Source organism: Leptosomus discolor, chromosome 2, assembly GCF_034619465.1.
Source record: "Leptosomus discolor isolate bLepDis1 chromosome 2, bLepDis1.hap2, whole genome shotgun sequence".
In the NCBI taxonomy this organism is placed as follows: Eukaryota; Metazoa; Chordata; class Aves; order Leptosomiformes; family Leptosomidae; genus Leptosomus; species Leptosomus discolor.
Genome location: NC_141392.1, coordinates 56,614,239 through 56,627,309, shown reverse-complemented (window position 1 = coordinate 56,627,309; position 13,071 = coordinate 56,614,239). Strand labels below are relative to the sequence as shown.

Sequence of the window (13,071 nt, the reverse complement as noted above, 5' to 3'; positions counted from 1 at the left end):
ACGATACTGTTGAGCCCTTTTTTGTCAAAATGGTAAAAAAAAAATTATCTAAGACAACCATCTAACACCAAAAATATGAGCCAAAGCTGGACAACATAAGCAATCAGAAAACAAAGGAAACTAAGCAGGCTTAGTAATAAGTAGTGTTGCTAGAACTGTCTGTAAATAAAGCAGAATTTGCTCTGGGGCCATTAAAAATTTCTCCGCAGAATTAGATTTATTTCAACTTTATTTGTTTTTTTTTATTGCTTAGATCATGAAGACATAGTAATTGTAACTTAAGTAATCAATATGCAACCTGCTTTAGCAATGTTTGACTCCTTAAGCTGCAATATCACTGACAGATATTCTTAATACATGCCTCTTACAATTGCACTGGTTCTGATATTGTTGCTGTTAAAACTTTCAACTGTGCTATTTTATATGGGTTTCTATCTCACCACATTTTCTCCAGGAACCTAATCAGAATGCTCTCAGGTATTTAATATTCTGCTGAACCACCATTTCCAGGATTTGCATGCTTTACCTTTTATTGATGCCCTTGTAGATGAAAAGTAGGATTACATTTCTCACAGCATGGCAAGACAAAGCTATAAATACTTTTCAACCCATAAATTCTAAATAATCCATGCCACACAAAACTGTTGCAAGGTAATAAATGTGCCACAGTGGCCCATATGTTGGCAACATACACATTTTTCCTTGCTTTGCGCTTATTGATTTGGCTGAAGGAGGAGTACCATTTTACTGCAGAATGCAAGCAAACAGACAAAGCTGTTCTTTGATACATTAGCTCCTCAAAGATATCTAGATTTGGCATATACTCTCAGCCATAGTATTCTCTGCAAATGCTAGTTTCCTGGATACAAGGATTCTGTGATATGTAATTTGAAACAGGGATCCTACTGTCAAGTTCAAGTTGTGACTAATAACCAAAGCAGGGAACACTTATATGAATTAATTTTCTTTAAACACCAGTTGATTTTTTTAGCATGAGCTGAGACTTTTCCTGTGTTGCAGTACATTTCCCTTCCTCTTTCTTCCTAGCTCTGACACCTGCTTTGTAGCATTCTAGAAAGTTTTCCTTAGTCATGTCTCAGTAGCACAAAGCAGTACTGAAGTAGGCTGCAGTGATCAAAGCAGTGTTTCTGCACAATAGCAAGTAGTAAAATAAGAGGGAGGGAAGACTGGAAGTGGCAATCGAATTGGACGCTTGCTCCAGAGATTGACAAGGCACTGAAAAAAATCTTCAAAGGAAAAATACAGCTTTTCCCTAGAAAATCTTATAAAAGCCGTTTCCTTATTTGGATATGATGAGCAAGACAGAAAAATACACTGCTTACTCACATAGCTTATGAATGGGAAGCGAAATGCAGGGGCATTAAATACAGCCCAGTGCTGCCTAGGTGGTCACTGGTGTGTCATCCTCAGAGGGAGAGGAAGGCTCTCCCCTGTAACATTCGACTGTTATTCTGCACAGATGATGCTGCCTGGGTCCTGGGGAGATAGGTTTTGACAGTTGGCAGCACTGTGAGACAGAAGCACATGGAAGCGGAATGCAACATATTCCACCCATGTCGTCCAATTCGAGATGGACTGCGCTCTTGAACAGTTGTAGACTGAAATTCCACCCATTGGATGTGAAGTGGTCACATGCACAGCTGTTCACAGTTAGTCACCAACTGCTTGTAAGAAGTCTCCTTAGTTACTTCTGACTTTCAACATTTACCTTTCAACTTTTAAATTCGGCTAATGGTTTCCATGCAGTGAGGAAAAGGGGGGCTTCTTTTCTTATTTGTATAGATGTTGGCTGTTGTGTTATTAGTTAAGACTGGCACTGCAATGTTTGGAAGACTACTGCAATTCTTACGTACATCTATCAAATAGGATTTATGTTTAGGATAGTGATATTTAAGCTCTAGGTTTTCTGAGGACCATATTTCCTTTTTCTAGTAAAAGGTTAAAATAAAATGCCCAGATCGTTCCTGAATCCGATATTGTTATCAATATCTGTCTAGGAAGATTATCCTGCAGATTTATAATTATCTTTGTCTCTAACAGGTACCACTGTAACTGTGTGGTAGGTTAAATCTGGCAAGCAATATCTCACACATTCATAGTCTTGCACCAGAAGAAGAAATATCTTCAGTCAGATGACGTAAGAACGCTCCCAGCAGCTGGAATCTGAGCTTGGCAGAAAAGCAGAAATGCCTTGCCTTGCCCAGTGTCACATTGATCAGTGTTCCTAATGAGACGTGGTAAATTACGACCTTTTGCAGTTTACTGGAAAGGCCATCCAAGTGCATAGGGGGTAGTGTACAATCTCAGACGTGGCTTCTTTCTGTACAGCAAATTTTACACATAGGTCCTGTAATGAATGTAATGAAAGCAGAGCTTTAAAAAAGAACGTTGAAGGACAGCATCTCTGCTGTGATCTCAGTTCTGATGCCTGAATAGATAAAAGAAAACTCCCCAGACAGACCAGGGAGCTCATGATTAGTTTCAGTATTTCATTGTCAACAATATCAAATTACCAAAATGACCAAAATCTCCATTTGTTAGAAGTGGATGCACATCAGTTGCAGGACTCTTCTCTGTGTTTGTTTGGATCTATGGCTTAGCTCTCGTTGGCCTTTCTTCTTGGTTTAATAAAAAATGCTGGCATTTGATGTTCACTTTGCAATTGCTGAAGGAACTGGTGCCAGCAGCTAATGCTTTCCCTATCAGAGCAGATATGGCCAGCAGTGTTTGTTGTTTCAATAGCCTCAGAGCAAGAGTGATCAAGGCCAATGACACAGAGTCAATTCCCCTTTTTCCTCTCAGAGGACATATTGCAATGTCTATCTGAAGGTGGTAACTGCTTTGACTCTTTAGAAACAGGAGACATACGGGTGTGCCCTGGTTTGCGCAGGGTGGAGTTACCTTCATGTAACTTTGGACATCACTGGGCACCTATCTTCAGAGAGTAGATATCTGTGCCAGAATGAGTCACTACAGCCATCTTTTGCAGTATAGAAAAGAGAAACTTGCACTTTTAGAGCCTAATGTACCTAGTCTATTTTAATCAGGTACCTTAGAAAAGAGACAATGTGTGTGTTCACAGTGCCTCTTTCTCTCTGTATCTTCACAGACTAAGAAGGGAGTCCATGTGAATGTTTGATGATGTTGTCCATGCCACCTTCTATTTGAGTTGTTCTAGGTGATGACACCAAGTCGTTCTGAAAATATGCCAGTGACAACACTGACACCCACCTCCCGCTCCAAATAGGTATAGCTACACAGTAGGTCCTGTGTCTTACCTGCTAGACCCATCTGATCTTATGGCCTCTCAAATGTCACCAGATGCCTAAAGATTTTAAAGCTGAGCAAAGACCTAGGTGTCTACATTTACTCAGATGAACCCCATCCACACGGGCTGCCTGAACAACCATGCTTTTCAGCCACAAGTTTTAAATCCACATGGAAAGCACCTGGTATATGGACCACTTCCTGGGTCTGTGGTTTATGCAAAAAATACACCTGCTAAAGAAGTGAAGAAAGGAAGCCCTAGAAGAGCAGGTGAGATCCATCTTCCTGCCATGGCATAAAAGAGGATAATGAGGAAGCATAACAGCTCCTTTACCTCTTCCCCTCTGCCTGGCATTATTCAGGGGCAGAAGGCAGCACAGAACACATGTGCTTCTCAACAGTATGGGCTGGTGGCTTTATAGTGCAAGCACACTTGCAGCAGGATTCACATCAGCAGATTCTCTAAGAAAGGATACAGAAACAGCAAAGTTGGTTTGTACAAGTCCCTCATAAATGTTCTGAGATACTCACACATTACAGTTAACAGGTTTATCTTTACAACATATCCATGAGATAGGATAACTCCATGTTTTCCTGTCTCTTTCGTTACAGTCATCTATTGCTGTAAAGTTGTCAGAAGTATCAGTACAAGCTCTGAAAACAGGAACACTCTGGGTGTTCAAGAAACTGCCTGAACACTCTAACTGCTCAAGGGAGGACCTAAGAACAGACTGATGCTTTAGAGAAAAATAAACAAAACAAAACAAAAACCCCCAAAACATTACATTACATAGTCCTCCATGTTATGGAATATCTCGTACTACATTAAAAAAAAAAAAAGAAAAAACTTTGAATTTTGCATTTTTTCTAACATTCTTTTAATTTTAAAATTTGGGAAAATCCTCTTTGTTTAGAACTACATGAACAGCTAGAAGATTCATAATGAATCAGGCAAGGTAAAAAAAAAATATTAGGTTAAGTAACTGTTTTTTCGGACTGATGGATTTATGAATTACAGCAGAAGAGGGATTGATCTACATTTGTAACCTTTCTCAGGTTTAACAAGCATTAAAAATTAAAGCTGTGACCATATTTATTGGAACAGCAGATTTCAAATTATTCAAAGTCATTTTCAGTATTATAATTAGGACTAAAGCTAAATAAATACTTTATTACATTAAGCTAAACCTAGAGCCTGAGGTACCAGAAGATACTTACAAACTAGCCACTGGAAGCAAGGGAGCAATAAGTGATTTTTCATCTAGTATTTCTATTTGTACACTGATTTGCCCTGCCTCTGTCACTCACTACAGACTGGCAGACAACTCCCTCATGAGGTAGCTGCTAGGTGCAGTCCATTTTTGTGTGGTTTTTAGCCAAATCTGGAAGCAGCTCCAAACACAGGCTACAGAGAGCCTGAAATACAGGTACAATTTTACTTCACATCTGAGAAGTGCAAACGCAGTGGTATGACACAGAAACATCACACACTGGCAGAACAAAAAGGATTCATCTATGCTGTTGCTTGTAGGAATTTACTGAGGTAAAATAGCTACTGAAAGGCTTCATAGTTTTTTTCCTGAATGAACAAATTTTGCGAAAAAGCACAAGAAAACAACTAGAAATGACCAGATCTCAAATTTAATAGTTAAGAAAAAAAGAAATCTTTCCATTCATTCACCGTAATGTCCATGAGTACAAGATTTCCTGTAATAGTAATCAACTACTACTCAGCATTTAATAAAAAACCCCCTACTACTAAAATAGTCAAGAAAAAAAAAATATAAGTGAGATTTGAAGAGAATTAAAAGCATAACTAGCACTACATCTTTTCCCTTTTACCGGAAGATACCGACATTGTAAGATAAGGGAAAGGTATTTTAGTTTGGCTCTCTATAAAAACAGCCACAAGGTCAAACATAAAAGGGGTCAAGTTAAAGACAGCACAATTTGAATTAATTAAGCCCCTTCTTTTTTCTCAAATTCTGATGTCCCGTGGTTTAGAGACTCCAGAAAGGAGGAGATTGGTATATTTTTTGTATTCTTTATGAAATCCTTCTTTTCTTTATATATCATTTTGTTCTTCAGCTAGACATAGAATCTGTCATTATCTTGCAATAAGAGACCAAGCCTTTTGGAAAAAGAAACACTATTTGAAGGAAATAAAATATAACTACACAAGTGTCTATAGTCAGCATGATTTTGCATACTTATTAACAAAGTCAAATGACATTAAAAGTTTTCCTTGCCACACACAGTAAGTTTTGGGTTTGGTGACTGAAGATTTTTAATGTTTTACGCAAGTATTAACAGAATAATTTCAGCTCCAATCCATAATCATTATTTACTGTCTTAGCCACTTGTATCACTGAACGCAGCATTTGCATCTCAAATCCAGAGTATAACAGGGTGATGCAATGCAAATATTCCTGTTTTACAAGCCAAACAGCACAATTCTCTTACACAGCAAAGTAAATGAGAATTGCACAGGAGACTTTCTGGGTCTTTGGCTACATTCCTTACTATAGAAGCAGGCAGCCATACCATAAAATGATCATGATCCATTTTAAATTTTGTTAAGGCTTTTGGTTCGAGAATTTTTGCCTTTACCACTCCTACTGGCAGGTTGTTCCACAGACTCACCATTTTGGTAGTTAGACATCTTTTGCCAGATTACAGTGGCCCATGCTCTCTTTGTCCCATAACCCAATTGAAACCAGTGAGCTTAGCCAAATGAATAAAGCAAACTGAAAATTCATGCATTACAATATTTTTAAAGAACTTGGTTTTGATTCCTCCTGAAGTAAGATGCGCAGACCGTAGTACATTTTCTGCCTGTGTATTTGAATTTCACAAACTCACTACTCCACTGTTTACATATCTAAGGTCACTTACATATTTTTCACCATGGGTTTGCGCTGGTCTTTCATGTAAAAAAAGACACTTAATCTAGAGCAAAAGGCAGTTTCACCCTCAAGTCACTGGTAATCATTCAAGATCTTTATGCTCTGATGTGCATTCGTTCTTCCTAGAGGTGTTATATTTGGTTGCACTGAAATGCATTTCATTTGAACCAATCCAGTTAATAGATCACTGCATTAGACAGTGTGTCATAACTGTTATCTATCATTTCACCAGTCTTTATTCCATCTGCTCCCCAAAACTGAGTAATCATTTGCAAAAAGTGCAATCATCATCTATTTTGAACCAGATTCTGCTAGAGATTCTTAGTCGGCCTGAGTTAGACTGTATTTAAGTACATACGTTGCTGTTCACAGTAACATGTTATATTGTGCAAACAAGCCTGGCAGAGTCTAGCCCTCAACAGGGAAAAAATAACTTGCTTTTACATTTTCAGAGGTGTTCAATTTCTAGTAAACTCACCTCTATGTCTTAAATAAACAGATAGAGACAGAATTTATGAAAAAAAAAAAAGACATCTAACTGTTCACTTTGATTCACTGGAGCTCAGTATAATAACCTGATGCAAAACTGCTATTAACACTGCACAGACATTAACAGTGTGAGTATTGGTGTGTATGACCACATTTTCTCAAAAGCTATGGTTCTATCAATTTCTATCACTTCAAAAATTACATAAATGTTTTCACAACTGGCAATAAATATTTAAACCAAGGAAAATTATTCCTCCTCCCTTCAAAGATACTTTTATTTTTCTATTCCAGACAATGAAAAATGCAGGTTAATATGTGCACAGCTCTTAGGAAAGCTCATGAAGATGGTTACTGACCGAAATACTGTCACTGAGTCAACTCTAACAGTTTGATTAGGAAGGATATTGTGCTTCTGAACTACTTCCTATATAAGCCACCTCTCGCACTGTAAAGGAAGCCAGAGGAGAAAAATACTCTTACTAACAGCTAAGAGCTGAACAAACAACCACTCACACCCAGAGATGTGTGATGGTAGAAGCCGTCTTAGTATACTTCAGACAGTAAATCTGATATATTACAACAGGGAAGTCATTTGCCATTCTTTAATCAATTATGTTTTCCCAGGAAACGTTTATACTCATTATCCAGTTTGTTTCTCATTTATGTACAGTTTTCAGAATTTATGGCTTACAGTCACAGTGAGCTGTGAATTACAGTTTTGTTTTATTCTACAGTATTTTTTATGGTCTAGATACCGTGGATGATTCAATTAAATTACATGGTCCTTTACACAAAAAGAAAATATTAGGGCATAGAAATGTCCATAGTCTAATTTTCTCAGGTCATCTGCTTAAAGAAGGTAGAAAAATTATTTGTAGCATTTACCTGTAGAAGGCTGGAGGAGCAGCTTCCCTCATCCCAAAGTTGCCCTGTTCATTTTCAAGGTAATAAGGTACCTGTTGGCTGTGGTGATGGATGAAGGGTGAGAGCTGGGGTGCCGTTTGCAAGAACACCACTGGGCTTGGTGGGACATTGTTCAGTGAGTGAAATCCTGCCAGACTGCTGGACCCAAAAGATTCAGAAGTAGGGGCATAACTGAGAGTAGCAGAGCTGTACACTGGAGCCGTAGTACCAAAATCATAAGTGGCTCCTTCTGGGTAGTTAAAAACTCCTGCCTTGTTGCTCTCCACGTACATGTCGCTGAGTGATCTTTCCAGGGGAATCTTCAGCTGAGGTCTGCTCAGTGTCTCCAGTTCAGTGCCTTGAATCTGGTGCAGCAGGGTAACTCCAGAGGTTTTGGTGTGAAGGGTCATGGTCAGTGCTAATGGCAGTGAGCAAGGAACATATCTGCTTTTACTGTCAACAGCAAGATCGGCAGCTGGCAATCCACCTAAAAAAAATACCAGAACCTATTCTGAGGCTCAGCAGAAATCATAATAAAGCAGCACTACACAGGTATTCCTCTAATCTCGGCATGGAGGAGGATACAAACAAACGCAGAGTGAGCACTGAAAACGTACATTCTCTCTCTCCCTCTCTCTCTCTCCCTCCCTCTCCCTAAGTTTTAGGAACTCCTCATCTGTGCTAATATGCATTACAAGGTGCTGGCCTTGAGCCAGGAACTCTTGCCTTGTGCCGGTGTTCGTTTAAACACCACTTCAGAAACAATTAGTTTTGGAGTTATACCAAGTAATTGTCCCTCTAAATGTTACTTCATTCTTACTAGTCGCTTAATTTTTCACTTCAGGATAGCCAGTGCTCCGCAGCAACTAACGGGAAAGAACACTTTAATCCAACCAGGAAGAGTAGTCCAGTGGTCAGGCAAATTACTGCCTTATATTTCCTCAGAAGGCTCCAATCTATCTGTGCTTATCTCTCCTCCTGTTTGATTCATTTTCATGTTTGCTAGAAATATGTAATGTGTACATTGTAATGACCCTGGGTAGGACTATGCTGTAACTGAGATAGGGCAAAGCAGAATGTGTGTGTGTGACTGCGTCCATCTGTGTGTCTGTGTGTGTGCATGGGCACACGCACATAATGATCCTCAGTCAATAAAACTAGCTAACGAAATTAAACAGTCTATGATACCTAAGTAGAAGAAAAGGTTTATAATATACTTTCATCAGTAATAGCAGCTCGAAGTTACTAGAGTGTAATAGTAACACTAAAAAGCAAGGAAAATCTTTAGATTAGCCTAGAAATTTCTGTCTGCTGCTTTTTAGGCTGTAAAATGATGAAACAAAGCATCATTCAGACTTTGCCAAAGGAAGATCCTAAAAGCTAGGAAAAAATTAGTTGATTGCATGACACGTGAATTGAATACAGGAAATCGTTTTTCCTAGTCCTGCAAACAAAAGCTCAGCAAATTTGAATATTGAAATCAGACTAGAAAAATCAAGTATAGCTAAAACAAATGGGATCAGCTCTAAAATAAACTGAAATGTCTCTAAGTTATATTTAGGAAAAAAAAAAAAAAAAAAAAGATGAGAGAGAACATAATGAAAAGGTGTGGCATGCATGCTCCATCTTGCAATCTCATTCCATATAATTTTAACTTTGCACAAACCAGTTCTCCTGAACCAGCTAAATGAAAACCTCCAGAAACCGTTTCAAGCTCTCTAGTTTTATTGCTGTGGTCTGTGGTTCAGTCAGTGAAATAGGTTAGTGCCATCCCTAAACACATTAATACGTGGGCTCCAGCCAGTATGCTTTGAATACTAGCGAAGTGTACGCTATACTTAAACAAGTCCACATTTACTCGTCTCAACCTTCAAAAAACCAAATATGCAGTTCACTAATTGCTTCAAGAAAAGTTTACTAAAAAATGTTTTATTTTAGTAATAATACTGTGTTTTCAGAACTTCTACTAAAATAGCCAGTTATTTATGTTTGCAAGATTATTCTGAAGAAATATACATTTGTATCTCCACAGGCACACAGCTAAGACAGCAGCACACACATAAATATGTACTTGATAGATTTCCTCACCCACCCAGCCACCCTCCCTACCCTGTTCAAATTTCAGATTGTAGACTTTGATCAAAGAGATAAGCTTGTTTAAATAACACTGTACTAAACATGTTCCCAGTTAAAAAAAATAATAATCAGACGATCATACCCAGCAGTTCAGAAAGTCTTCGAAGAGTTATTCTGAAAGTATGCCAGACAGTGTGAGAGAAAAAAAAGAAAGTGTGTGCATGTTTGCATAGAGTGGGCAAACATGCATCTGCAGACACTCACAAAACAGCAAGCAAGCATAGCACTCAGCAGCCAGTCTGCTGGTTTACACAGGCTGAAATGAATGGCAGTTACGAGTTTAAGGTCAGTCACTCATAGGTTTCGTTTTGTGCTTCGGTAATACATAGAAAAAGCATTATCTTATATTAAACTGCATAATCTGAGAATTAAGGTGGATCTGCCTGCCATAAGAAGTACCCACTTCTACAGTGTGTTACAAAATGGACTGTATATTTTTATTGAAAGCATTTTCCAAAATGTATGCTATGTTAGAATTCCTATATTGACATGAAATAAAATGTCCCAGCAAAATGCCTACGCAGAAGATGGAAGATATAAGTGTGCACACAGAGAGTTGACTTCTGAGTGCATCTTGTGCAACCTCAGTGCTCCTTGCACACAGGTTTTAAAAACCTCATTAATTATTTTGGGAGGGTTGTGTGTTTTCAGGGAGACAAATATTTAAAATTTCCACCATATGCAAAGAGCATTAAAACACACTGTAGGGTTAAGTAAAAGCACCATCACTTCTGCTCCGTACCAGTTAAACTAGGGACACTATGTGTAGCTTTCCACAAGCCAGTGTGGAAAGTTACAGCCCTGCCCCCTAAAAGGGCTCAGCAATAGATAGCTGCACTATCCCTGTAGCACACAGCCTGGTACACACCTTGGAAGAAAAAAATGCGAATGCCACCAACAAGATCTTAGGGGCTGGCTGGGAATCCCTGTGACAGCATGCTGTAATGTTTGGCTTACTTTTTCTGTGAGAGAAGAGCAAGAGAGCAAGAAAGGGCAAGGGTGAGGTGGGGGATTAATCAAGCCAAATCCCATTAAGAAGCTGAATTTTTGATTTGTATATACAGCAAAAAATCAATTTTTCATTCTGCATACTGTATGTGGGATTTTTAGACATAAAAAAGCTACGAAATGCAACAGATTATCAGAGGGGATTATTTTTCTTGTTCTGCTTGGTGATGACTATCCTGCTTGCTCCAAATTAACACACATTGCTAATTCACCCTGCTTTAGAGATGGCATTAGATGCCTCTGTTTGTGGGCTCACCCCCCAGAAAAATGAGACCTAAGTTCCTAAAACCTTGTCTTTGTGCTTAAAGGCCAGGATTTACTCCACCACCCAATTTAATAACTCTGCTCTATTAGGTGTCAGGTTTTACACGCTACAAACACAATATGGAAATACATAGAGGATACAGTAATAGTATTTGGTACTTTTTACCAGTGGATGCAAAGTCTATGAAAAAATTTTGTTTCGCTAAATCCCACTTCATGTATTCCTTTAAAAATATGCTGATCTCATACTGAAGGGCTTACCTCATTCACTGTGTACTTAAAAAAAAAAAAAAAAATCATATGTAGTAACGGCAGAGAATAAATAAAAACATGAATCGTCTGCAGCATCTTCGTTTCCAGTGCTAGAGAGAAGTGTTCAAAAAAATACTTAGTCAATGGGAAATCTACCTTTTCAGATTTTGTAATTTCTCCACTAATCTGTATTCGACTGCAACCAAGCTGCCCTATGTATTTCTCTCACCTCAATGAAGGCCTAATGTTGTTTTGGAGTTATCAAGCACATCCTACAGGAGAAAGTCGTCTATCCCAGTCTTTCTCAGACACACATAAAAAACAGAGGGAAACGGGTTCTACAAAACCTGAAGATGTGTTAAATTTATATAATGAATTGGGTGAATACATATTCGTATATATACACATGTTAAAATAGGGAAAAAACAGGAAGGAAAGAGAGAACCGCAATTAATGAATACTGAAGAAACAGGATGGGACTGAGAGGCAGTACAGATGTGTTGGCAAGGAAGGTCAAAGCAGAAATTGCTTCTTCATACACAATGATTTTTAGTGAGACTGAGTCAAGAGCTGAGTTTCTGAAACAATGAGGATTCAGCCACCATCCTTCTAATGGAAATGAGAAATGAATTGATTAAATGAATGGAAGTGACTGATTAAATCCTGAGTTCTGTTTTTTAAAATGACAACCTTTCTATTTTCCTTTTCTAGATACGCCAAAGTTCCAATGCCCAAATCGGATTTCCCAGAGTCAGGAATTTAACTTACACTAATAAAATACCAAATGTAGTAACATTAAAACTAAATCATGTTTTGGTAGCTCTGTGGTTAAATTAGCATCATTTACAGATGAAGAATATTTAGGTATGTTTCTAAAGGCAAATTCTGCTCATTTTGATTCATTGATAAAGAGTTTGTTTCTAGTTTTTACATTTCTGGGTTTGTTTGTTTGTTTGGGGTATTTTTTGTGGTTGTCAAACAACTAAAGTGATCAGCTAACAGTCATGCATACTGCAGTTTGGCTTATCAGTCCAACACCCTTACCAGCTACAAACAGGAGGGTATTGAATCAAATTCAGGATTCTTAACATGACAGAGAACATGAACATATCTTCACTTTAGAACTACGACATCGCTTAAAAAAAAAAAAAAAGAAAGAGAGAGAGAAGTAGCCTGCTTCTACTGATTGCAAATAATGTGGCACCAGCAAAATGGACTCAGAAACAGAAAAAGGATAGATTAAAAAAATATAGAAAATATTACTTTAACTTACATGAATAACCAAAAGAAGGTTTGTGGATTTCCAGTGCCATCAGCAATTTTCTATTAACTAAAAGTCCTGAAAGGCAGTCAGGGAATGGTAACAAAATAAGCTCAGTTTATAGGGAGAAAAAAAAAAAGGAGGAAGAAACAGTCTGAACAGATTGCTGATTGTGGCCAAGATAAAATAGCAGTCTGAGGGAAAAGGAGATGAAAGTAAAAACGCTACACAAAGACTATACAAATGATAGGAATTTTTAAAGATAGCAAAATCCCTAATTCTATAATGGGCTTTAGTAAGTATTCCAACAAAAAATGGTAAACTCAGAACTTAGAACATATACTATAAATTTTCCATAAACCTGCTGACAGTGAGAGACCATAAACTTTGTCGCTTTGGTTCCACAACTATAAAGATAGAAACTTTTTTTAGCTGCTGCAATTAAAGAAGAATCTATTGCACATAACAGGAGGAACATTATGTTTTTCCAAGATTCCACTGTAACATTACAGAGAAATTATGTTGTGTTTAGTCCAGTGAGGAAACTCCTCAAGATAGACAGCT

The 13,071-nt window shown here is 37.9% G+C and overlaps 1 protein-coding gene across 1 annotated transcript in view; it reads right to left on the bottom strand.

Moving 5' to 3' along the window:
• Nucleotides 1-8,008, bottom strand: part of ESR1 (estrogen receptor 1) — a 112,286-nt gene extending 104,278 nt beyond the window's left edge. Inside the window, 1 exon segment of the mRNA XM_086461105.1 lies at nt 7,569-8,008. Coding sequence (XP_086317231.1) covers nt 7,569-7,996 — 428 coding nt within the window. The 5' untranslated portion in view covers nt 7,997-8,008.
• Between the last annotated feature and the right edge of the window lie 5,063 nt (nt 8,009-13,071).